At 48.3% G+C, this 26,991-nt stretch overlaps 1 protein-coding gene across 3 annotated transcripts; it reads left to right on the forward strand.

Moving 5' to 3' along the window:
• Themis2 (thymocyte selection associated family member 2) lies at positions 1-26,318 on the forward strand. Of its 3 annotated transcripts, none has more exons than XM_045150424.1 (6): positions 1-103; positions 6,476-6,616; positions 8,669-9,079; positions 16,088-17,178; positions 23,650-23,800; positions 25,642-26,318. In XM_045150424.1, the coding sequence occupies exons 1-6, from the start codon at positions 10-12 to the stop codon at positions 25,779-25,781; spliced, it is 2,028 nt and encodes a 675-aa protein (XP_045006359.1). In that variant the 5' UTR covers positions 1-9; the 3' UTR covers positions 25,782-26,318. The 3 variants fall into 3 exon arrangements, with proteins under 3 accessions (XP_045006359.1, XP_045006360.1, XP_045006361.1); XM_045150425.1 differs by having other exon boundaries at positions 23,674-23,800; XM_045150426.1 differs by lacking the exon at positions 16,088-17,178.
• Positions 26,319-26,991: the final 673 nt, after the last annotated feature.

Here is a 26,991-nt window from a genome sequence, read left to right on the forward strand (position 1 = left end):
GCCGCCGCCATGGAGTCGGTGCCGCTGCAGGACTTCGCGAGAGCGCTGGACCCCGCCTCCCTCCCGCGCGTGCTGCGGGTCTGCTCCGGAGTCTACCAGGAGGGTGAGCGGCTGGGTTATCTGGGGGAGACTGAGGCAGGAGGATTGCCGTGAGCTCAAGGGCAGCCTGGACTGTATTAGTGAGGTCCAGGCCAGCCTGAGCTACAGAGTGGGTGAAGGAGGAAACGAGGAAGCTGCAAACGGGTTGGAATGACCCCTGGGTTTTTGCTTCCCTGGAAGTGGGGATCGCTTTTGCCCCGTGCCCGGTAATCAGAAATCAGTGAGTTCAGCACAGAAAGTCGGTGGAACTGAGCCAAGGCCAACCTGAACAAGACAGAGGAGACCCTGTCTTGATGATGATGATGATGATGAATGAAGAAGATGGAGTGTTGTCCACTGTTCTAGGGAGGTGGAATTAGAACATTCACCGTCCTTGTTCTTTTTCCTTTTCTTCCTTCTTCCTTTTTTTTTCAAGGTAGGGTCTCACTCTAGCTCAGGTTGACTTGGAATTCACTCTGTAGTCTCAGGGTGGCCTTGAACTCTCAGTGATCCTCCTACCTCTGCCTCCAGAGTGCTGGGATTAAAAGTGTGCGCCACCACTCCTGGCTTTCCTTTTTCTTTTCTTTTTCTTTTTCTTTTTTTTTTAAATTAATTTATTTATTTAAAATATTTTATTTTTCTTATTTATGGGAGAGAGAGAGATGAGGTAGAGAGAAAGAGGGAAGGAGAGGGAGAGAATGGGTGCACCAGAGCCTCCAACCGCTGCAAATTCCAGATATATTTACCATCTTCTGCATCTGACTTTACTTGGGTACTGGGGAATCAAACCCGGGTCATTAAGCTTTGCCCGCAAGTGTCTTAACCGCTGAGTCATCTCTCAAGACACTTTTTCTTTCTTTCTTTTTCTTCTTTTTCTTTTTCTTCCTGAGGCAGGGTGCTGCTCTAGCCTAGGTTGACCTCAAACTTTCCACAGTCTTCCTACCTCAGCCTCCTGAGTGCTATAGATGCCTGGCTGGATTCTTTTCCTCCCTCCCATTCTTCCTTCTTTCCTCCCCCTCCTTCCCTCTTCCTTCCTTTTCCCTTTCTTTCTTTCTTTCTTTCTTTCTTTCTTTCTTTCTTTCTTTTCTTTCTTTTTTTTGGTTTTCCAAGGTAGGGTCTCACTGTAGCTCACGCTGACCTGCAATTTGCTGTGTAGTCTCAGGGTGGTCTTGAATTTATGGTGATCCTCCTACCTCTGCCTCTCGAGTGGTGGGATTAAAGGTGTGCGCCACCATGACTTACTTACTTACTTCCTTCCTTACTTACTTCCTTCCTTCCTTCCTTCCTTCCTTCCTTTCTCTTTCTCTATCTCCCTCTCTCTCTCCTTCCTTACAGGATTTCATTATGTAGTCCTGGCTGACCTCTGTCCCCTGAGTGTTAGGGTTGCAGGAGGTTACTACCCTGCCTCGCTTGTTGTTTCTTCTTTTTCTTTTTCCTTAAAAAAAAAAAAGGCTGGAGGGATGACTTAGCGGTTAAAGTGTTTGGCTATAAAGCCAAAGGACCCAGGTTCGATTCTTCAGGACCCACGTTAGTCACATGCACAGGGGCGCATGTATCTGGAGTTGCTTTGCACTGGCTGGAGGCCCCGGGCGTGCCCGTTCTCTCTCTCTCTCTCTCTCTTTCTCTCTCCCTCCCTCTTTCTCTGCCAAATAAATAGAATAAAATACTTTTTTTTTCAAGGTGGAGTCTCACTCTAGCACAGGCTGATCGGGAACTCACTTTGTAGTTCCAGGCTAGCCTTGAATCACTTCAGTCCTCCAGCTACTTCTGCCTTCTAAGTGCTGGAATTAAAGGGGTGTGCCAGCATACCCAGCAAAAATAGTTATTCACTTATGAGAGAGAGAAAAAGTATGGCTACACCAGAGTCTGCTACTAGTGCAAGGAACTCCAGACACATGAAACACTTGTGCGTCTTGCCTTCGTGTGAGTACTGCAGACCAGCAGGCTTTGCAGGCAAGTGCCTTGAACCACTGAGCAATTGATCCACTGGTGGCCACGAAAGACTGTGACGTGGATGGAGAGGAGAGCCCTGACTTATCCTCCCTGGTTGTGGGTGACCGGCTGGAGGTGTTGGGACCTGACCAGGTATGTGGGACCCAGGAACAGGACATAGATGTCTTGATATGTCAGCGACTGAGTGAGCAGGCTGGGGAGGAAGAGGAGGATGCATATGAGTCGGTGGAGGACCAAAAACAGATTCTGTTGCCCTTCTACCCTTCTGGTGGTTTCGTGGAGGAGGTGAAGGATGGCCGGTGCTATAGTCTCTCAGATCTGATTGACCAGTTCTCACTGCCCTGTGAGGTCAAAGTGGTGGCTAAGGACACTCACTATCCTATGGACCCTCTGGTCTCCTTCCGGAGCCTGCGGCTGGAGGAGAAGATCACAGAACCCTTCCTGGTGGTGAGCCTGGACTCCCAGCCGGGGATGTGCTTTGAGATCCCTCCTCGGTGGCTGGACCTGACTGTGATGGAAGCTGAGGGGCAGCCAGGCCAACTGACTGGGCCTCTTCCCATGGTCACAGTGGAGGAGTTGTCAGATGCCTTCTATTATAGCCTTCGGAAGCTACCAGCCTTTGAGAGCCAAGCCTTCCCCTCCCCTCCCACTGGGGAATCATGTCAAGATCTTGATCTAGAGATAATGGTAGACCATTAAGCTAATAGAATCAGCCACACCATCCTGTCCCTGCCCTCCCACTGCTCCCTACACTGCCGTCCTTCCTTCTTCCCTCCTTGGCCCTCTGCTAGACAGTGAGTAGCATCTGGACTGATCACGGCTTCAGTTCTCAGATTCAATGCCTCTTCCTCCAGGAAGCTTTCCCTGATCTTTGCCTCTTGCCCACACCTGTATGTCTCCTCCTCCTGGTTCCCAGCAGAGATGTCACAGCAGGGACACAGTCATTGGTGACTGCCCAAAAGAGTAAGGGGCCAGGGACTGACAGGGAGAGCATTGGATGGGAGCTCAGGCTGCTCTGTGAGGAGAGAAGTGCTGTGGGTGCCCAATGAGAGAGGGAACCAAGATGCTAGCGAGCTGGGTACAGTCACCTCCCTAAGAGAGCACAATTTTCATGAGCACCCTGTCCCGTGCTGCTCCCTGGAGTGGGGAGCTGACTCTGACATAGCAGCTGTCCGCACAGTGTCCTGGGGGTTGACTGGATCCAAACCAAGGAGGACCACACAGGGGCCACCACCTCACAGCGGGTTTTTCCAGGTCAGTGTGGGAATTTGGTGGGTCTGAGTTCAAGTTATGACTACCTCTGGTGGCTTCCTGTAGGTAGGATCTTGGGATCTATTTACTCTTTCCATAGCCCAGGCCCAACCCCCTTTGACCCTCTCATTCTCCCTCGACTGACTGCCTGTGGCACAATATCTCTGTTTCCTCATTTTGCCTGACCTGATGGGTGAGACATGATAGAAATTGGGGTGATGTGGCTAGAGGACATGACAAGGTAAGGGTTTACAAGTAGGGTGGAGGACAGATGGCCACACCAATAGAGGCAGGTGAAGAGCAGGGTGCCCCAGAGTGTCTGACCCCATGGCTAGGAGTGCCAGTTTTAGAGGCACACACCCTGGACTTTTCCACCCCCTGATTGTTTTATTTTTTCAAGGTAGGGTCTCACTCTAGTCCAGGATGATCTGGAATTCACCATGTAGTCTCAGGGTGGCTTTTTGAACTAATGGTGCTCCTCCTACCTCTGCTGGGATGAAAGGTGTGCACCATCACAACTGGCTCCTGATTTTTTTTTCTCTCTCTTTTTTAGTTTTTCGAGGTAAGGCCTTACTCTGGCCCAGGCTGACCTGGAATTCATTATGTAGTCTCAGGGTGGCCTTGAACTCATGGTGATTCTCCTACCTCTGCCTCCCAAGTGTTGGAATTAAAGGCATGCGCCACCACTCCTAGCTCTGGCTCCTGATTTTTAAAATAATATTATTTATTTATTTGTGAGCAGAGAAAGACAGCATGGATGCACCAGGGCCTCTTGCTGCTGCAAATGAACTCCAGACACATACACCACTTTGTGCATCTGGCTTTTATATAAGTACTGGGGAATCAAACCCAAGATGGCAGACTTTGCAAGCAAGGGCCTTTAACCACTGAGCCATTTCCCCTCCTCTCCCCTCACACTCCTTTTTGTGTTTGGTTTTGTTTTTCGAGATAGGGTCTCACTGTAGCCCAGGCTGACCTGGAATTCACTATGTAGTCTCAGGGTGGCCTCAAACTCCTGGCGATCCTCCTACCTTTGTCTCCCCAGTGCTAGGATTGAAGGCGTGTGGCACCACACCCAGCCGCTCACTCCCCTTTTATGAGACAGGGTCTCACTGTAGCCCAGGCTGACCTGGACCTCACTCTGTAGCCCAAGTTGGCCTTGAACTCATGGTGGTCCTCCTGACTGCTGGGATTATAGTCATGAGTCACTATTACCTTCTGTTGAGGACGGAACCCAGAGCCTTGCCCATGCTAGGCAAGCACTCTACCACGGAGGCAACATTCCCCTGTCCTTTTTCACTTTATTTTGAGTCAGGATCTTGCTACACAGCCCAGGCTGGCCTAAAACTCAAGATCCTCCTGCCTCAGTCACCCGAATACATTACAAGTGGGTGCCTCCCTGAGGATGTATCATTTTTAGGAAATATAACCGGCAAAGCGGCATTATTTAGTATAGAGGAACTTCCCCCCACTGAAGGGGGGGGGGCAAATGTCTTCAGGGCAGCGAAGCATGAGTGACACTTAGCACAGGGCTGGGTATATATAACCCTACAGGTGAGACTTTCCCACGCACACTGACGCTATAGACACACCGTGTGCGTGTCCTGGGGGATTAGAGTGAGGCGGTCTTCAGTGTTTCAGGGTGGATGTGAGCATCTCCACTGGGGCTGTTCTGGGGAGGAGATAGTGTCAGGTAGCCTCAAGCCTCTGTCGCCTGCAGCCTCATAGCTTCTCCACCAGCTGGATGGAGAGCCTGTGCCTGCTGCCTTGAGATCTTTTTTTTTTTAGTTGACAACTTCTATACTTAACAGACAATAAACCATGATATTTCCCTCCCCTCCCTCGCTTTCCCCTTCACAATTCTATTCGCCATCATATCCCCCCCCTCTCAATTAGTCAGTCTTTTAATTTGATGTCATCATCTTTTACTCCTATTATGAGGGTCTTGCGAAGGTATTGCTAAGCACTGCGAGGTCGTGGATATGGAGGTTAATTTCTGTCTGGACAGTTGCATTGTAAGGAGTGGTGCCCTTCTTTGGCTCGTACATTCTTTCCATCACCTCTTCTGCAATGGACCCTGAGCTTTTTATTTTTTTAAGAGAAAGAGAGAGAGAAAGACGGAGAATGGGAGAGCCAGGGGCTTTCAGCCCCTGTGAATGAACTCCAGACGCATGCGTCCCCTTGTGGGCATGGGTGGTACTGCACGCTTGCATCACGGGTATGGCAATACTTGAGATCTGGAGGATTGGAACAGGAGTTCTTAGGCTTCGCAAGCAAGCACCTTCGCAGCTAAGCCGTCTCTCCAGCCTGGTTAGATCTTCCTTTAGCATCTTCCAGGTTCTCCCATGGCTGCAGCACTTTGAGCCAGATGAGTGGACCCCTGAGATTCAGGGTGGTGCCCTGGCAGCCTCCATGTCCTCCTTTAAAGCAAGTCATCTGGGGCTGGGAAAATAGCTAAATAGCGAAGGGGGTAAAGGCATTTGCTTACAAAGCCAGTTGGCCTGGGTTTAATTCCTCAGCCACCCACGTAAAGATGGATGGGCAATCACTGCAAGATACCCTGGCGTGCCTACACACCTACATCCACATATACACACATGCAAATAAATAAAACAATAACAAAAAAAATGCATCGCAAGGAGAAAGCTAGTATTAGGAGAGCTGAGTGCCTGCTAACTGTGTGATCTGCAGAGAGTTACTGACATGCTCTGAGCTGATTTCAGAGCTGTCAGGAAGGGAGTGGGGTTCACTGGATTATGTACTATGGGAACACCCCCTCAGAGCCTGGGCCCTGTGCCCGCTGTACATGGGCTGAAATGCACCAGCGCATGTGTGGGCTCAGTGTAGGAGGGGCACAGCGGGACAAGGGAAAGAGAAAGGCATCATGGGGGACATCTCCTGCTCAGAGGAAGCACAGACAGCTTGCACTGCCTGAGGATGGCAGAAGAGCCAGCTGCCTTCCAGTAAGGAAAGGCAGGGAAGAAGGCCGGAGATGCAGCTCAGAAGTAGAGGCCTTGCCTAGCATGCTTGAAGCCCTGGGTTCAATCTCCAGGACTGAGAAACACAGGCAAAGGAGCCTAGGCAGCGGGAAAAGCCAAGCAGAGCTTGTGAGAAACAGGTCATAGGCCACTTAGTGTTTGACCTTCCTGTTTAAAAAAAGAAAAGAAAAGAAACTTTGTCCATGTCTGCACAGGCTCCATCTATGAGCTCTCTGGGAAGGAATGCTGCCTCTCCACAGGAGACTTGATCAAGGTCACCCAGGTTCATCTCCTGAAGGTGGTCTGTGAGAACCCAAAGACAGGTCAGACCTTGGAGATCTCCCCCAACTTCCCAGGTAAGCTGTATGTCTCGGTGTGCTCTAGCACCCTCCAGCGTGTCCGTGGGTCGCTTGGGAGTGGGCTTGCCATCCCAAACATCACTCCTACCCCTCTGGCTTTGCACATGAGGGTGTCACAACTACCACAATGTGGCCTGAAGGCCAAGGGTGCCTTAAGTGTGGTCTAAGAATGCCCTGGGCTTGGTGTGGCCATGCTTTCTCCCTGCCACCTTCTAATCACATCTGCCTCCACTCCAGGTCTTTGCCCAGGGCCCAGTGTCTGTGCTGGCTCACACATCTGCCCATCAGACATCTCCTGACAGATCCATGTGTGCCAGGCTCTGTGGGGAGCTGGTCGTGTGGACTCGGGATGAGCCAGGGCCCTTCTGGAATGGCAGTGAGAGGATGGCGAGAGTCCAGAAGTAGGCATTTGGTTTAGAGAGGGCCCCAGGATTAGAGAGGTGCCTCGGCAGTGCAGGGGGGTTCATGCCCATGCTGGAGGTGTCAGAGGTTGATGTTGGGTGTCCTCCGTCACTCTCTACCTTGCTTTTGTTTCTCCCAGGTAGGGTCTTACTCTAGCCCAAGCTGACCTGAAACACATTCTGTAGTTCCAGACTGGCCTCCAAGTCACAGGGATCCTCTTACCTCCGCCTCTCTTTCCTTCCCCTCTCCTTCCCTCTTCCTTCCTTTTCTCTATCTATCTATCTATTTATCTTTCTTTCTTTCTTTTTTTTTTTTTTTTTTTTGGTTTTCCAAGGTAGCGTCTCACTGTAGCTCAAGCTGACCTGGAATTTATTATGTAGTCTCAGGGTGGTCTCCAACTCATGGCAATCCTCCTACCTCTGCCTCCCAAGTTGTGGGATTAAAGGCGTGCACCACCATACCCGGAAATATATTTTTTAAAATTTATTTGCAAGAAGAGAGAGTGAAAGAGAAAGATTGGGGCATGCCAGGGCCTGTAGCCACTGGAAAAGAACTCCAGAGGTGTGTACCACTTTGTGCATCTGGCTTTACATGTGTATTAGGGACTTGAACCCACTCTATGAAGCTTTCCAAGCAAGTGCTTTTAACCACTGAGCAATCTCTCCAGCCCCTAAAGATCTTTTTAAATTAATTAAGTATTTGCATATACACGTGTGCACATGTGTTGAGACCTCTTGGCACTGCAAACATAATGCCAGACACTTGTGCCACTTTCTGGGTCTGGCTTTACTTGGGTGGCTAGGGAATTGACCCCAGGTCAGCATAATTTGCAAGCAAGAGTCTTTAACAACTAAGCCATCTCCTCAGCCTCCAGGCTAGTCTTTTTTTTTTTTTTGTTTTGTTTTGTTTTGTTTTGTTTTTTGAGGTAGCATCTCACTCTAGCTCAGGCTGACCTGGAATTCACTATGTAGTCTCAGGGTGGCCTCGAACTCATGGTGATCCTCCTACCTCTGCCTCCTGAGTGCTGGGATTAAAGACGTGCGCCACCATGCCCGGCCAGACTAGTACTTTTGTAGCATGTCTCCCTCAGTCCAGGTTTTAAATATTTCCTTAATTAGATTTGGGCTGTGGATTTAGAGCAGGAAATCATTGCTTCTGGAAGTGGGCTGTTCGGGTCAGTTAGTGGCAGAAGGATGCCTGGGGCCTCAGGAGTGGCTGGAGAGTGGTTGGGCGGGGCTGGCAGACAAGATGAGGTGGTGGGTAGTCAGAGGGCACTCGAGCTTCTGGAGTTCTAGTTTGGAAGAGAGGGACAAAAGTGCTATCTCGGGATGGAGACCATAGATTTTGGATGTGTGGCATTGGAGTTGTGGAGAAGCATCTGGAAGGAAGGAGATACCCACAAAGTTTGAGGCAGATAGGCATCAGGAGGTAGGAAAACATGGGGAGTCATTTGTGTCCTTGCTGGATGATATGTCCTTATTCCATTCTCTGTGACTCCAATGATGACATCCTGTGTGCCACTCTTGTCAGTGACATTGTCCATTCACACAGTCATTTACACCTGTCCCAGAGGTGGGGATCCTGGCCGGCTTGATGGCAGGACCAGAGTAAAGATCTTATTCTTCCGTGCTTTGCTGAACCCCTAAGGTCTCTTCAGACCCTTCAGAAGCAACCAGAGCTACACGACCCTGGAGGACCTCATCGCCGGTGTAACCCAGAGCTCTGCACAGCTGCCCATTTGTTTCACGTCGGCCCACAGAATTGTCACAAAAGCCAGGGCGGTGCCTGAGGACCAGACCCTCATGCTTGAGGCTGTGGAAATGCACCTTGGGATCCCTTGTGCACGCTGTGTCCAGGGCTTGGGAACCCAGGAGGTCGTCTACTACGTGCCTCTGTCTCAGAAGGGGCTTTTCTGGAAACGGGAGTCTAGTCCTCCCCAAACCCTGCTCCAGGTCTTGAAGGACCCATCTGTAAAAGACCTTGTGTTCACCTGCCCCAGCCTTCCCTGGCACTTCGTCATCCTGCGGCCTCAGTATGAGATCCATGCCATCATGCACAGTGAGTCACCTGGGCAGGTGGGAGAGGGTTGCTGGAAACTTCCCTGATGAGTGACAGCCCCAGCTCTGTGGATAATCCAGGGCTCCAGGGGGCTTACCTAGCATATATGATGTCAGGTGCTCAATTAAGTGAGAGATGTGGTGTAAAGGAAGATAGAAAAATGAAATAAACATGCATGAGGTTCCTGGCACTTTATATGACTGGCAAAAATTGAGTTCCGAGATTGATAGCAGCTGGTACAAAGAGACATACTACTGAGACATAAAATCTTATTTTTAAATATTTTTCAAATTTATTTATTTATTTTTTTGAGAGAGATATAGAGAGAGACAGAGAGAGCTGGATGTGGTGGTGCATTTGGGAGGCAGAGGTAGGAGGATTCCTGTGAGTTCAAGGCTAGCCTGAGACAACATAGTGAATTCCAGGTTAGCCTGGGCTAGAGCGAGACCCTATCTCGAAAGAGAAAGAGAGAGAATGGGCATGCCAGGGCCTGTAGCCACTGCAAATGAACTATAGACATGCAACACCTTGAGCATCTGGCTATATGTGGATGCTGGAGAATCGAATCTGGGTCCTTAGGTTTTGCAGGCATGCACCTTAACCATTAAGCCATCTGTCCAGCCCAAGAGACATAAAACCTTGATTGGTAGTGCAATAGAACTTAGTTTTCCTGAAGGTCTCTCCTTGAGGGCTGGAGATGTCACTCAACAACAAGAAGTCTGCCTGAAGGCCTCTCTTTGGACGCCGTCCCCTTGCACCTCCAGCTGCGTCATGGGGGTGCTCCGTGGACAGGCCTGTGCCGGCATGGGCAGCTCGGTGTGATTAGCAGATGGAACCTGGCCAGACTCACCTACCAGAGGCCAAGTCTGGACGGAGGTAGAACAGTGGGAGCAGGTCTCTTCCCTGGAGCACAGGAATGCTGAGACCTAGTTTCTGTTCCTCGGTAGCTACCTGCAGAGCAGGTAGTCCGGGTTGCTGGCAGATTGTGGAGCCAAGTTCAAGTTTTTGAGGTAGGGACTTACTAAGTAGTCCAGGCTGGCCTTGAATTTGTAATCCTCCTGCCTCAGCCTCACTGCTAGAATTATAAGAACACAGCATCACATTCTGTTTATTTCCCCTTTTACTTTTTTTTTTTTTTTTTTTTTTTTTGAGGTAGAGTCTCACTAGTCCAAGCTGACCTGGAATTTACTATGTAGTCTCAGGGTGGCCTTGAACTCATGGTGATCCTCCTAACTATACCTCCCCAGTGGGATTAAAGGCATGCACTACCAAGCTTAGTTTACTCTCTCTCTCTTTTTTTTTTTTTTTTTAATTTTAGGGAAAGAGAGAGAGAGACAGAGAGAAGAGAGAAAGAAAATTGGCACAGGAGGGACTCAGCCACCGAAATCAAACTACAGGTGCTTGCGCCACCTAGTGGGCATGTGCTACCTTGCGCTTGCCTCACCTTTGTGCATCTGGTTAATATGGGCTTTAACCATTAAGCCATCTCTCCAGCCTTACTTTTTTTTTTTTTTTTTTAATTAAAGAAGGTAGTTAGCAAGGTGTGGTGGTGCGTGCTTTTAATCCTAGCACTTAGGAGGCTGAAATAGAAGGATTTCTGAGAGTAGCCATCCTGGGCTACAGAATGAGTTTCAGGTCAGCCTTGTTTAGAGTGAGACCTTGCCACACAAAAGAATATATATAAGGGCTGGAGAGATGGCTTAGTGGTGAAAGCACTTGTCTGCGAAGCTTAAGGACCCAGGTTCCACTCCCCAGAACCCATGTAAGCCAGACGCACTAGGTGCCACATGAGCACAAGGTTGCATGGGTGCACAAGGCGGTGCCTGTGACTGGAGCTCGACAGCAGTGGCTAAGGCCCTGGTGCACCAGTTCTCTCTCTCTTGTAAAAACAAAACAAAAAATAAATCAAACAACAAACCAAACAAAAGAAGGTAGTGGGACTAGGAAGGTGCTCAGTGGTTAAAGGTAATTACTTGCAAAGTGTGCCTGGCACAGGTTCAATTCCCAAGCCACCCATGTAAACTGGATGCAAAAAATTGCGTGGGGTGCGGTGGGGTGGGCTTGGGAGGCAGAGATGTAAGATCACTGTGAGTTTGAAGTCAGCCTGATACAACAAAGTGAATTCCAGGTCAGCCTGGGCTACAGTGAGACACTATCTCCAAAAACTTATAAAAAGGCATGTGTGTCTGCTTGGTTACAGCAGCAGGAAGCCCTGGTATGCACCTCCACCCATGTAGATAAATTGTGGGGAAAAAAAGAAGAAGAAGAAGCGGCTGGAGAGATGGCTTAGTAGTTAAAAGGTGTTTGCCTTTGCCTGTGAAGACTAAGGACCTTGGTTCAATTCCCCAGATCCCACATAAGCCAGATGCATATGATGGCACAGGTGTCTGGAGTTCATTTGCACTGTGTAGAGGCACTGGCATGCACTCTCTTTCCTTCTCTCTCTCTCTCTCAATCTCTCTCTCTGTATCTAATAAATAAATAAAAATCAATTTTTTTAAGAAAAGAAGTGCTAGGGTTTGAACTCAGAACCTTGTACATGCTAGGCAAATGCTTCAAAACTGTATGTCACCCCCAGTTTTTGTTTTTTTCCACTATACACACAGACAAGTGACTCCTTCACTTTACCACTTAACCACAGTGTTCACTTGGTAATTGAATTTTCTTGATTTTCTCATGAATTCTTTTCATTTATCCAAAGCAGGTCCCACACCAGGTTGACAGCATTACCACTGACCATATATCTTTCTTTCTTTCCTTTTCCTTTTTCTTTTTATTTTATTATATATATATATGATTTTCTAGGTAGGGTCTCACTCTAGCCCAGGCTGACCTGGAATTCACTGTCTAATATCAGGGCGGCCTCGAACTCACAGAGATCCTCCTACCTTTGCCTCCTGAGTCCTGGGATTAAAGGTGTGTGCCACCATGTCTGGCTTATTTTCCTTTTATTTCATCTATTTAATTATTTGGTTTTTCGAAGTAGGGTCATGCTCTAGCCCAGGCTGACCTGGGATTCACTGTATTCTCAAGGTGGCCTCAAACACACGGCAGTCCTCTTACCTCTGCCTTCCAAGTGCTGGGATTAAAGGCATACACCACCATGCCCAGCTTCCTTTTTTTTTTTTTTTTTTTGGTTTTTCGAGGTAGGGTCTCAGTCTACCTCAGACTGACCTGGAATTCACTATGGAGTCTCAGCATGGCCTCGAACTCACAGTAATCCTTCTACCTGTGCCTCCTGAGTGCTAGGATTAAAGGTGTGTGCCACCATGCCCAGCTCCAGTTTCCTTTTTATTTTATTTTTTTAAGAAGTTTTTTAATATTGCATTCATTTATTTGAGAAAGAGAGAAAGACAGAGACAGAGAGAATGGGCATGCCAGGGCCTCCAACCACTGCAAACGAACTCCAGATACATGTGCCACCTTGTATATCTGGCTTATGTAAGTCCTGGGGAATTGAACCTGAGCCCTTTGGCTTTGCAGCCAAGCACCTTAACCACTAAGCCATCTCTCCAGCCCTTATTATTATTTTGAAACAGGGTATCTCTCAGGTTGGCCTTGAAATCGAAATGTAGCTCAAGCAGGCCTTGAACTTACAATCTTTCTCTTTTAAATATGCACACCAAAGTCACCACTCATGGCATGATAGGATTGTTTTTTTGTGTTTGTGTAAGTGTGTGTTTTCTTATTTGAAGGAAGATCAATCTGCACTCTCCTCTTGAAAACAAAACCTTGCTGAGAGCCTTTAATCCCAGCACTCAGAGGGAGAGGTAGGAGAATCTATGTTAGCTCAAGGCCAGCCAGGGAATACAGAGTGAGTTCTAGGTAGGTCTGGACTACCGTGACACCCTACCTCGAAAAAGAAAAGAAAGAAAGAAAGGCCCCAGGGTTAGAGAGATGGCTCAGGGGTTAAGGCACTTGCCTTCAAAGCCTAGTGATCTGGGTTTGATTCCCTGGTATGTAAAGCTAGATACACAAAGTGGTGTATACATCTGTAGTTCATTTGTAGTGGCTGGAGGCCCTACTGAACCCATTTTCTCTCTCTCTCTCTCTTCTCTATGTCTCTCTCCCTCTCTGCCTACAAATAAATAATTTTTTAACTTCCTATTTAATTATTTGACAGAGAAAAAGGGAGAAAGTGTGAGAGAATGGATGCGGCAGGGCCCCCCCGCCTCTGCAAACAAACTCCAGACGCGCATGCTCCCTTGTGCATCTGGCTAACGTGGGTCCTGGGGAATCAAATCTGGGTCCTTTGGCTTTGCAGGCAAAGGCCTTAACCACTAAGCTGTCCCTCCAGCCCAATAAATGATTTGTTTTTAAAGGACCAGGTGTGGTAGTGCATACCTTTAATCCAGCATTTGGGAGGTAAGAGGATCATTATGAGTTTGAGGTCACTGAGAATACATAGTGAATTACAGGTTATGCAGGGCTAAAGTGAAACCCTACCTTGAAAAAGAAAAAAAGAAAAGGCAAACTTCTGGACAAGTGTTGTGTTTTTGCTTTTTTTTTTCTTTCTAAACACAGCACATACATATGCATTTTATCTACTGGGGTTCATACCATCTCTTACTCTCTTTGTGAGGTGGGGTCTCACTGTAGCCCAGGCTGACTTTTTTCATCCTTGCAGTTTAAATTTAAGCATCAGGGCTGCGGAAATGGCTTAGTGGTTAAGGTGTTTGCCTGTGAAGCCTAAGGACCACAGTTTGATTCCCCAGGACCCACATAAGCCAGATGCACAAGGGGGCGCGGCGCATGCGTCTGGTGTTAATTTGCAGTGGCTGGAGGCCCTGGCCCGCCGATTCTCTCTTTCTCTCAATCTACCTCTTTCTCTCTCTCTCTCAAATAAATAAATAAATATTTATAAATTTAAGCATCAGACCCTCAAGTTGACTACCCTGACCTTCCAGAGTGTACCCCTTACTCCGTCCTTGTGTAGTACGTGGCCCCTCCACCACTGCCTGTTCAGATAGCATGTTACTTGTATGTGTAATATGTCTTGTGAGTGTGTGCTCTTGTTTGTGAGACAGGGTCCCATATTACTCAGGCTAGCCTCAGACTTGCTATGTAGCTGAGGCCAGCCTTGAACGCACAGTTTTGGGATCACACACGGACACCACCCTACCCTGATTCAGTGATCCAATGGAGGAGAGTTGCTGAGGGAGGATGCAGATGAAAGCAGATAAGACCTGAGTTAGTATTGAATCTGGTGTGATGGGTTTATGAGGGTACACTACAATATTCAATTTTATGAATGTTTAAAAATAATTCTTAGTGGGCTGGAGAGATGCCTTAGCAGCTAAGGCCAAAGGTTAAAGCCAAAGGACCTAGGTTCAATTCCCAGGACCCATGTAATCCAGATACCCAAGGTAGCACATGCATCTGGAGTTCATTTGCAGCAGCTGGAGGCCTTGGCGTGCCCATTCTCTATCTTCCTCCACCTCTCTCTCTGTTTATTTCTCTCAGTCTCAAATAAATAAATAAAATAACAGCTGAAGAGATGGCTTAGCCATTAAGTCGCTTGCCTGCAAAGCCACAGGACCCAGGTTTGACTCCCCAGGACGTACATAAGCCAGATGCACAAGGGGGCACACGCACCTGGAGTTTGTTTGCAGTGGCTGGAGGCCTGGCACACCCATTCTTTCTCTCTACCTGCACATTTCTGTATCTCTCTCTCGAAGAAAGAAAGAAATAATAATAAATTCAATTTAAAAAATAAATAAGGGCTGGAGAGATGGCTTAGCGGTTAAGCGCTTGCCTGTGAAGCCTAAGGACCCCGGTTCGAGGCTCGGTTCCCCAGGTCCCACATTAGCCAGATGCACAAGGGGGCGCACGTGTCTGGAGTTCGTTTGCAGAGGCTGGAAGCCCTGGCGTGCCCATTCTCTCTCTCTCCTTCTATCTGTCTTTCTCTCTGTGTCTGTCGCTCTCAAATAAATAAATAAATAAAAATAAAAATAAATAAATAAATAAATAAAATATTTTTTTAACTATTGGAAAAAAATTATTGGGTCAGGTGTGGTGGCACATGCCTTTAATCCCAGAATTTGAGAGGCTGTCTCTCAAATTCTGGGATTAAAGGCATGTGCCACCACACCTGGTTAATAATTTATTAAAAAAAATTTTTTTTAGCCGGGTGTGGTGGCACATGCCTTTAATCACAGCACTGGGCTGGTGTGTGTGTGGGGGGGTAGAGGTAGGAGAATAGCCATGAGTTCAAGGCCACCCTGTGATTACATAGTGAATTCCAGGTCAGCCTGGGCTAGAGTGAGACCCTACCTCAAAAACACAGCAAAAACAAACAAAAAAAAAAGAACTCTGTAGTCCCGGGCTGGCCTCATACTCATGGGGATCCTCCTACCTCAGCCTCCCAAGTGTGGGGGTTAAAGATGTGTACCACCACATCCAGCTAAAGTTTTTTCATCTTTTCTGATATTTATTTTTATTTATTTATTTGAGTGAGAGAAATAGGTGGGGGAGAGAGAGAGAATGGGTGCGCCAGGACCTCCAGCCATTGGAAACAAACTCCAGATGCATGCACCCCCTTGTGCATATGGCTTACGTGGGTCCTGGGGAATTTAACTTGGGTCCTTTGGCTTTGCAGGCAGGTGCCTAAACCTCTAAGCCATCGCTCCAGCCCTAATTTTTTTTTAAATTTATCATTTATTTGCAAGGAGAGAGAGAGAGAATAGGAATGAGAATAGGTGTACCAGGGCGTCTTGCTTTTGCAAATGAACTCCAGCTGCATGCACCACTTTGTATATCTGGCTTTATGTGGGTACTGGGGAATCAACCCTGGCCCTCAGGCTTTCAAGCAAGTGCCTTTAACCACTGAGCCATCTCTCCAGCCCTGAAAATAATAATTTTTAAAAAAGAGGTTGAAAGAAAATTGGGCGAAGAATGTAGTACACTAGGAAACTGTTAGTAGAAAAGATGAAAATAGGAAGGAGGCCAGCATGTGCCAATCACTGCTCTGGTGTGTGCTGTGCCCCTGAGCTGACCTTCCCCCCACAGTGCGTAGGACCATCGTTAAGATCCCCTCTGCCCTGGAGGTTGATGTGGAGGATGTCACCGTCTCCTCTCAGCATGTCCACTTCATCAAACCGCTGCTGCTTAGTGATATCCTAGCCCAAGGAGGCCCCTTTCCCTTCTCCACGGAGATCCTGGAGGTTCCAGAGGGCCCACCCATCTTTCTCAGCCAGTGGGTGGCCTCCCTGCACAAAGGCCAGAGGCTCTGCATCTATGGCCTGGCCTCACCAACCTGGCGAGTCCTAGCCTCAAGCAAGGGCCAAAAGGTACCCAGACATTTCATGATCTCTGGGGCTTACCAGGGAAAGCTACGTCGGCGGCCGAGAGAGTTCTCCACTATCTATGACCTCCTGGGTGCTTTTCAGCCAGGCCAGCGCCTCCGAGTGGTGGCCACGAAAGACTGTGACGTGGATGGAGAGGAGAGCCCTGACTTATCCTCCCTGGTTGTGGGTGACCGGCTGGAGGTGTTGGGACCTGGCCAGGCATATGGGACCCAGGAACAGGACATAGATGTCTTGATATGTCAGCGACTGAGTGAGCAGGCTGGGGAGGAAGAGGAGGATGTATATGAGTCGGTGGAGGACCAAAAACAGATTCTGTTGCCCTTCTACCTTTCTGGTGGTTTCGTGGAGGAGGTGAAGGATGGCCGGTGCTATAGTCTCTCAGATCTGATTGACCAGTTCTCACTGCCCTGTGAGGTCAAAGTGGTGGCTAAGGACACTCACTATCCTATGGACCCTCTGGTCTCCTTCCGGAGCCTGCGGCTGGAGGAGAAGATCACAGAACCCTTCCTGGTGGTGAGCCTGGACTCCCAGCCGGGGATGTGCTTTGAGATCCCTCCTCGGTGGCTGGACCTGACTGTGATGGAAGCTGTGGGGCAGCCAGGCCAACTGACTGGGCCTCTTCCCATGGTCACAGTGGAGGAGTTGTCAGATGCCTTCTATTATAGCCTTCGGAAGCTACCAGCCTTTGAGAGCCAAGCCCCTCCGCCCAGGCCCCCAAAGAGCCAGCGTCTGAGCCAGCACCTCAGCGAGCAGAAGCAGAAAAGAAAGGACAGCCAGAAGGAAGGCATCAAGGTACTATTATAATCTAAGTGGGCAGAGAGGGGTTACCTGTTGGGTCTTTCTGTTATTTCTTTCTCTCTCTCTTTATTTCTTTCTTTTTTATTTTGTTTTTTTTTTTTGAGGTAGGGCCTCCCTCTAGCCCAGGCTGGTATGGAATTCACTTTGTAGTCTCAGGCTGTCTTCAAACTCATGGCGATCCTCCTACCTCTGCCTCCTAAGTGCTGGCATTAAAGGCATGCGCCACCATACCTGGTGGGTCCTTCAATTTCTATTTCTTCCTTCCTTCTCCTTCTCTTTCTTTTACTTTTCCTCCTCTTTCATTCCTGTTATCTTCCTCCTCTTCCTCCACCCTTCCTCCTTCTTCTATACATGGCATTGTGTGGCTCAGACTGGCCTTGAACTTGCTGTGTAGGCTGAGATTGACAGGGAGACAATGGTTAGTCCTAAAAGGTTGCGTATGTTAGGATTACAGCTGTGCCCCAGCATACCCGGTTTATGCAGTGCTGAGGATGGAAGCCAGCGCTTCACACATGCCAGGCAAGCACTGTGCCAACTGAACTATGTCTCTAGCTCTCCACCGTTTCTTTGCCTATCACGTTTCCCCTAATTTGTCTAGAACTTGCAGTTTATAAAGTCTCACCTTTTGCATCCATTACTCCATTCACCCCTCACAATTTGTGTGGATTATCCATATATTTAAAAAATATGTATTTACTTAATAGAGAAAGAGCTAGAGAAGGAGGGAGGGCATGCCAGAGCCTGTAGCCACCACAAACAAACTCCAGACACATGTGCCACCTTGTGTATCCGCCTTTACCTGGGTGCTAGGGAACTGAACCTGGCTCCATAGGCTTCATAGGCAAGCGCCTTAGCTGCTAAGCCATCTATCTCTCCAGCCCTGATTATCCATATTTTATACTTTGAGAAAATGAGGATGGAGACCCTGAGGTGCACCCGACATCCCAGGTCATGAGTGGGAGGCCTGGACTCCAGCATAAACCTTGGCTCCGGGTTCAGATGTGTTTCCTCTCTCTGTCACCCTGCCGTCATTCTCAAGTGGGGGAGCCTCATGAGTTCCTCAGTGAACCTCTTTTAGTGGCTTTTGCACCCTTCCTCGACAGCTGTCAAGATGGCTTCCCAGATCCTTCCCTGGTTACCTCTGGGCTCCATGTGCTGAAACCTTTCAGCGGCTCCACATGGCACCGGGGTCCTTCATGATTGGACTCCAGTCTGGCCCTCCTTGGACATCTCTGCTTACCCCTCTGTGATCCCTGATGCAGCCACAGAGGATGCCAGGGCTGCAGCTTGGCACTGCACAGACTGGGCCTCTTGCTAGTACTGTTCCTCCTCCAGGCTTGGGGGACAAGGTGACAGACCCCTGAGATTAAGTGGCCTTGTTCCCCTCTGTCATCTCACTGCTATGTCTATAGCCTGGGGGAATGTCACTTTCAGTTGATTGTACTGCATTCTCTGGCTAAAAAGAGTTGGGGGCTGGGGAGATGACTCAAAGGACAAAGTGCTTGCCACTCAAGCTGGAGCACCCGTGTCCCATCCCCGGAGCGCAGGCCATGGCGGGGCTGTGATCCCAGCATGCTGACAGTGAGGTGGCAGGGAGACATGATCATGAACACACAGAACAAAATAATAAGCAACACTAAAAATATAAACAATGAAGCCGGGCGTGGTGGCGCATGACTTTAATCTCAGCACTTGGGAGGCAGAGGTAGGAGGACTGCTGAGAGTTCGAGGACATCCTGAGACTACATAGTGAATTCCAGGTCAGCCTGAGCTAGAATGAGACCCTACCTCGACAAAAACAACAACCCAATAATAACAACAACAACACACGCACACGCGCGCGCGCGCACACACACACATAGAGCGAGAGAGAGAGAGAGAGAGAAAGGGAGAGAGAGAGTTGTGTGGGGGCAGGGACTCCACCTGCTGCAAGCCAAAGGGGATCACAGTTGTGGCGGGGACGCATTCAAACTGCTTTACCTTCCAGTTACCCTCAGTGATAGAAAGCTTGCCCAGCACGCACAAGGCCCTGGGTTCAATCGCCACTAATACAAAGAAAAGGAAAGAGGGTGGGTTCTAAGCCCAGATGAAAGTTTCTGGGAAGTAGAGGGCATGAGGTTGGTCAGGAGCATCTTAGAACTGGCCAGGGTGGGGTGGAGTGGCACATACATGTTGAGGGATGCGCCCGCAATGCCCGCCTGGTGTTCGCTGCTTCCTGTGGCCTCGCTACTCCATGGCTGGCCCCTTAAATCTGCACAGTCCTACTGTCCTGTTCTCACAACACACACTGAGGGGAGGCATCCTTATTCTTTTCAGTGTTTCTCTCTCTCTCTCTTTCTCTTTGAGGTAGGGTTTTGCTTTTTGAGGTAGGCTGACTTGGAATTCACTATGTAGTTTCAGGGTGGACTTGAGCTCATGGCGATCCACCTACCTCTGCCCCCCAAGTGCTGGTATTAAAGGCATGAGCCACCATGCCTTGCCTGTTCTCTTTTTATGTACTTATTGTTATTAATTTTTTTATTTTTGAGAGAGAGAGAGAAGTGGAGAGAGAGGGAGAGAATGGGCACACCAGGGTCTTCAGCCGCTACTAACAAACTCCAGGTGTGTGCGCCCCCTTGTGGCGCATGTGTGACATTATGTGCTTGCATCACTGCGTCTGGCTATAAGGGACCTGGAGATTTGAACATGAGTTCTTAGGCTTCACAGCCAAGGGCCTTAACAGCTAAGCCATTTCTCCAGTGCTCTATTTTCTTTTTCTTTATTTATTTGAGAGTTACAGACAGAGAATGAGGCAGTGAGAGAGAATGGGCGTGCAAGGGCTTGCGCCCCTTGTGCATCTGGCTAACGTGGGTCCTGGGGAATCGAGCCTCAAACCAGGGTCCTTAGGCTTCACAGGCAAGCGCTTAAGGGCTAAGCCATCTCTCCAGCCCTCTTTTTTCTTTTATTTTAGAGAGAGAGAGAGAGAGAGAGAGAGAGAGAGAGAGAATTGGCATACCAAGGCCTCAGCCACTGGTATCGAACTCCAGATGCTTGTGCCAACTATTGGGCATGTGAGACCTTGTACTTGCCTCACCTTTGTGTGTCTAGCTTACGTGGGATCTGGAGAATCAAGCATGGATCTGTAGGCTTTGCAGGCAAGCACCTTAACTGCTAAGCCATTTCTCCAGCCCAGCCATCTTTTTTTTTTGATTATTTTTTTATTTTGAGGTAGGGTCTCACTCTAGCTCAGGCTGACCTGGAATTAACTATGTAGTCTCAGTCTGGCCTTGAACTCAAGGCGATCCTCCTACCTCTGCCTCCTGAGTGCTGGGATTAAAGACATGCTCCACCACAGCCAGCCATCTTTTTTTTTTTAATTGTATGTATTTATTTGAGAGAGAAAGATAGAGATAATGGGTGCACCATACCTCCAGCCACTGCAAATGAACTCCAGGTGCATGCACCACCTTGTGCATCTGGCTTATGTGGGTACTGGGGAATCAAACCTGGGCCCTTAGGCTTCACAGGCAAGCTCCTTAACTGCTTAGCCATTTCTCAAGCCCTGTTATTCTCTTTTTGACTTAGAAGACAGACACAGAGAGCCAATTCACCTGAGCTCACAAAGCTAAGAGGTGACTAGGTTATTTGATAACAGATATAACAGGATAGCCTGTGTGCTTGACAGCTACCCAAACTGTTTGTTTTTTATTTTCCAAGGTAGCTCAGGCTGTTCTAGCCCAGGCTGACTTGGAATTCACTATGTAGTCTTGAGCTGGCCTTGAACTCAAAACAATCCTCCTATTTCTGCCTGTCAAATGCTGGGATTAAAGGCATGTACCACCATGTCTGGCCTAAACTATTTTCTAACAAGAATAATGTTTGGGGACCTCAGGAGGCTTATATGTAGTACTGTATGGGTAATTGTATGGCAACAGAGGTTAAAAAGATGAGTCCTGGGCTGGAGACATGGCTTAGCAATTAAGGTGCTTGCCTGCAAAGCCAGAGGACACAGGTTCAACTCCTCAGGAATGACATAAGTCAGATGCATAAGGTGGCACATGCATCTGGAGTTTGTTTGCAGAAGCTGGAGGCCCTAACATGTCCAATTCTCTCTCTATCTGCCTCTTTCTCTTTCTCCTTCTCTCAAATAAATAAAAAATATTTTTAAAAAGATGAGTCCTAAATGGTCTCAGCTTCACAGGGGACTCATGTTCATGACATAGGGGTGGTATAGTAATTTTCTAGCAGTCCAGGGCCCCTGTGACAGTGCTGAAAAGAACACAACACAAATAAATAAAATTTTAAGCCAGGTGTGGTGGCGCATGCCTTTAATCCCAGCACTCGGGAGGCAGAGGTAGGAGGATCGCTGACAGTTTGAGGCCACCCTGAGATTCCATGATGAATTCCACGATAGCCTGGGCTAGAGTGAGACCCTGCCTCAAAAAAAAAAAAAAAAAAGTTAAATGGGCTGCTGAGATGGTTTAGTGCCTGCAAAGCTAAAGGACCCATGTAAGCCAGATACATAAGATGGCACATGTGTCTGGAGGTTGTTTGCAATGGCTGGAGACCCTGGCATGCCCTTTCTTTCTCTTTTTCTCAAATAAATAAAAATAAGAACACAGCACAGAGAATTGAGAGTCCTGTCTCCCTCTTGGCTCCACATGGTGTGGTTGGGCTCAGTCCTTGTCCTGGCTCTCCAGCAGTGCCCTTTTCCTCTCTGGGCATCAGAGTCTGCACCACTGGCCAGGAGAGTGGTACCATGTGCTCTCTAAAGCACGGTGTGGGGGAGACGGCTGGTTTCAGAGATCACAGATATTGTTCTGGAGTCCAAATCTCGGTCTAGCAGTGAATGCCTGTTCCTGCCAGGGTGGTGACAAAGCTCTCTCTCTCTTTTCATTGGTAAAATGGGAATGGTTGGTGACCAGAGCAGCTCCCTAGAGGTCATCAGAGCAGACATCATGGCAGGTGGTGGGAGTTCAGCAAATCTGCTTCCTTCTGGGACCCCTCTCACCTGGAGCTCCATTCTGAGGCTTTGCCATTCCTTTCTTGACATGTCTCCCCTTTGGTCCCCCTGCCCCATCAGCAAAATTGAAACAACAATCACTGAGCCCAGACAGAGAACATACATGGTCACCCTGTCCCCAGTCCCCAGCCTTACCTTCATTTCCTACTGACCCTTTTCTCCCCTGACAAAGACTGTTCATGTGCTTGAATCAAAACCACATGCAGGGCCGGAGAGATGGCTTAGCAGTGAAGGCACTTGCCTGTGAAGCCTAAAGACTCATGTTCAATTCTCCAGGTCCCACGTAAGCCAGACGTACAAGGCGATGCAAGCGGGCAAGGTTATATAGGCGCACAAGTTGGCACAAGCGTCTGGAGTTCGATTACAGTGGCTGGAGGCCTTGGCATGCCAATTGTCTCTCTCTCCTCTCTATCTCTCGCACATTAAAAAAAGCCAGTCTGTTGGGCTTGCCTCAAAAACAAAACAAAACACATGGAGTGCCGGACATGGTGGCACATGCCTTTAATCCCAGCACTTGGGAGGCAGAGGTAGGAGGATTGCCATGAGTTCAAGGCCACCCTGAGACTACAGAGTGAATTCCAGGTCAGCCTGGGCTAGAGTGAGAGCCTACCTCAAAAATCAAAAACAAAACAAAACAAACAAAAAACCCCACATAGTTGGGGAAGCGGGGAAGATGGTTCAGTAGTTAAAGGCGTTTACTTGAAAATCTTTCAGGCCCTGGGTTCAATTCTTCAGCCATTCACAATAAACTGGAATGGGATTTTTTTTTTTTTTTTTTTTTTTTTTTAGCAGCAAGAGACCTTGATATATCCCTCTCCCACAAATAAATAGATAAAACTGAAGGAAAAAAAAAAAAAAAGCACCTGGGCTGGGGGGCCAGGACTTGCTAGGGAGATGGGTCAGAGGTTAAAGTTGTTTGCTTTCAAAGCCTGCAGCCTGGGTGTCAATTCCCAAGCACTCATGTAAAGCACACCTTCTCCTTTCATAAGCAAACTCACCTGGGGTCCCAAAAACCTCTCATTGAAAGGTAGAAAGAGAAGTGACTGTTGCAGTCAGGTTCGCATTGCTGTTAGAAATCACCCAACCAAGAGCAGCTTATGGGAAAAAGAGGTTTATTTTGGCTTACAGGCTCGAGGGGAAGCTCCACAATGGCAGGGAAAATGATGGCATGAGCAGAGGGTGGACATCACCCCCAGTCCACATAAGGTGGGTAACAGGAACAGGAGAGCGTGCCAAACACTGGCATGGGGACACTGGCTATAACACCCATAAGCCCGCCCCCAACAATACACTGTGTCCAGGAGACATTAATTCCCAAATCTGCTGGGAAGCCAGCATTCAACACCTAAATTTATGGGGGGCATCTGAATCAAACCACCACAGTGACATTGTAGGTGAATTGCGCGGCATGACGTCTATCGCTGTTTCTTGGGACAATGGCGTGTGCTTTTCCTCCCACTCAGTCATCTCAGTTCTTGGGATCACAGGATTCCCCACTACTGCCCAGACCCAAGGCAGAGACTTTGCCCGGCTTCTCCAAGGACAAATCAGATCTATACAGCAAGATTCCCACCCACAAGAGCCTCCAGTCCAGTCCTCAAACTCAGACTCCAGGTGAGTTCCTTCAGCCCATGCCCTGTGTTCTTCTCCCTTTCCACCTGCTCTTCTGTGGACCCCATCTCCACGCGGGCCCTGCCTGGGGGCCTGCTGTGCTCCCCAGTTGAGGGACAAGCCTGGTAAGGAGTAAGTCAGGTAAAAAGGTTCCTTGTTTCTTCTCACATGAGCTCCAAACCCCGCGAAGCCCTTCCCTACTCAGGTGAGGAAACTGAAAAGGGGAAGGAACTTGCCTAATGATATCCTGTTTTGTTTCTTTTTTCCCCCAAGGTAGCTCTATGTAGTCTCAGGGTGGCCTTGAACTCATGGTGATCCTCCTACCTCTGCCTCCCCAGTGCTGGGATTACAGGCATGCACTACCATGCCTGTTTTATGTGTGTGTGTGTGTGTGTGTGTGTGTTTTTTCTTTTAATTTTTAAGGTAGGGTCTCACTTTAGCCCAGGCTGACCTGGAATTCACTATGGAGTCTCAGGGTGGCCTCAAACTCATGGAAATCCTCCTACCTCTGCCTCCCGAGTGCTGAGATTAAGCCACCACGCCCGGCTAAAAAATATTTATTTTATTTTTAAAAAAATTAACTTCAGGACTGAGGAAATGACTTAGTGGTTAAGCATTTGCCTGAAAAACCTAAGGACCCTGGTTTGATTCCCCAGGACCCATGTAAGTCAGATGCACAAGGGTGGCATATGCATCTGGAGTTTGCTTGTAGTGGCTAGAGGACCTGGAGTGCCCATTTTTCTCTCTCTGCCTCTTTCTCTTTCTCCCTCTCTCAAATAATAAATAAATAAAATATTTAAAAATTTTTATTTCAGAGAGAGAGAAAGAGGGAGACAAAGAATTGGCCTGCCAAGGCCTCAGCCACTGCAATTGAACTATAGATGCTTGCGCCACCTAGTGGGCATGTGCAACCTTGCGCTTGCCTCACCTTTGTGCATCTGGCTAATGCAGCAGGATCTGGAGATGGGTCCTCAGGCTTCACAGGCAAGTGCCTTAACTGCTAAGCCATCTCTCCAGCCCTATTTTTATTTTTTTGAGGCAAGCCCAACAGACTGGCCTTTTTTTTTTTTTTTAATGCAAGTGAGGGAGAGAATTGATGCCTCAGGGCCTCCAGCCACTGCGATTGAACTCAAATGCGTGTGTGCATGTGCAACCTTGCACGCTTGCATCACTGTGTGTCTGGCTTATGTGGGACCTGGGAACTTGAACATGGGTCTTTAGGCTTCACAGGCAAGCACCTTAACCATGAAACCCTCTCTCCATCCCTGTTCTGTTTTTTGTTTGAGAAAGAGAGAGTATGGGAGCACCTGGGCCTCCTGCAACTGCAAACAAACTTGAGATTCATGTGCCACTTAGTGCATCTGGCTTTGTGTGGGTACTGAGAGATTACTGAGCCATCTCTCTGACAAATATTTTTCTTTTTTCAAGGTAGGGTCTCACTCTTGCCCAGGTAGGGTCTCGCTCTTGCCCAGGCTGACCTGGAATTCGCTATAGTCTCAGGGTGACCTTCAACTCATGGTGATCCACCTACCTCTGCCTTCCTGGTGCTGGATTAAAGGTGTGCGCCACCACACCTGGCTTATTTTTTTATTTTTATTTATTTATTTGAGAGAGGGGAAGAGGGAGAGAGAGGGAGAGAAAATGAGTGTGTCAGGGATCCAAGCCACTGCAAACGAACTTCACACACATGTACCACATTGTGCATCTGGCTTCTGTGGGTACTGGGGAATCTAATCCAGGCCCTTTGGCTTTGCAGGCAAGTGCCTTAACTGCTAAGCCATCTCTCCAACCCTCTGACAAAGATTCTTAATGACCTGGACTTTCTTTTCCCTCTTCAATGCTAGGGATGGAACTCAGGACATCAAGTGTGCTGGGCAAATGCTGTACCACTGAGCCGTACCTTCTGCCTGACCCAGATCCTTTTGCAGATATGGATGAACATGACTATGAACAAATAGTCGAGCACTTCCGGAATACCATCTAGGCGCTGAGGAACCGTGCTTCACAGCTGATGCTTGTTAGGGGCATGGGACTCCAGCCAACTCTCACAAGCCTCTGGAAGACCTAGGCCAGTCTCACAGAAAGGAGACTCAGATGGGGATGGGACTGAAATGGGATGGGTGCTTGTTACTCTCCTTGAGTTCTGGGTTCCTGCAACTGGGGGCTGGCTTGTTTGGGGCCAGCAGGTTCTAGGTGGCTCCCTTTGCCTGAGTCTTATTATCCAGAGAAGCCATCTGGGTTCTGAATCAGTTGTACCACTGATAAGTGTAGAGTCAAGAGGCTACCAACTTTAGTGTTGAGTGCCTCTTGGAAAAGGGGACTCAATCCATCCTGATCACACTCCAGGACGCCCTGTTTGCTACCCCTTTGCCCACCCTCCCACTCCTGCAGCCCATGGAGAGAAGACTGGATCCTTCTCATTTTGGTAGCTAAGTGCTTAGTTAAACAAATGAAGAGATAGCGGTTAAATGCTTGCCCGTGAAGCCCAAAGACCCCGTTTCAAGGCTCATATTCCCCAGGACCCGTGTACGCCAGATGCACAAGGTGGCATATGCACCTGGAGTCTGTTTGCAGTGGCTGGAGACCCTGGCAAACCCATTCTCTATCTGCCTCTTTCTCTGTTTGTCACTCTCAAATAAACAAAAAAAATTTAAAAAAAAATGAATGTGCCCATTTGGCTTCAAGCACAGAATCTTAGCTGGGCATGGTGGGTACTCCAAAGGCTGAGATAGGAAGATTGTTGTGAGTTAAAGGCCAGTCTGGGGCTACAGAGTAAGACCCTATATGGAAACAAACAAAAGGAACATAATTTTTAGGTAGGGTCTTGGCCATCAACTGCTACAGTGAACCAGGGAGAACTGATAGAGGACCCAGAACTGGCCAACTTCATCAGGTGGTGCTTAGTGTTTCAAAAGCTATGATTGTCCAAGCTTTTTTTTTTTTTTTTTTTTTTTTTTTTTTTTTTTTTGAGGTAGGGTCTCACTCTAGCCCAGGCTGACCTGGAATCCACAATGTAGTCTCAGGGTGGCCTCAAACTCTCAGTGATCCTCCTGCCTCTGCTTCCTGAGGGCTGGTCAGATGCAGAATAACACATGCTTTTGTAGTTTGGAGTTTGTTTGCACTGGGAAGAGGCCCTGGTGTACCCGTAGTTTCATTTTCTGTGTCTCAAATATTTTTTTTTCTTTTTTTAAGTT

Source organism: Jaculus jaculus, chromosome 5 (genome assembly GCF_020740685.1).
Source record: "Jaculus jaculus isolate mJacJac1 chromosome 5, mJacJac1.mat.Y.cur, whole genome shotgun sequence".
Taxonomy (NCBI): Eukaryota; Metazoa; Chordata; class Mammalia; order Rodentia; family Dipodidae; genus Jaculus; species Jaculus jaculus.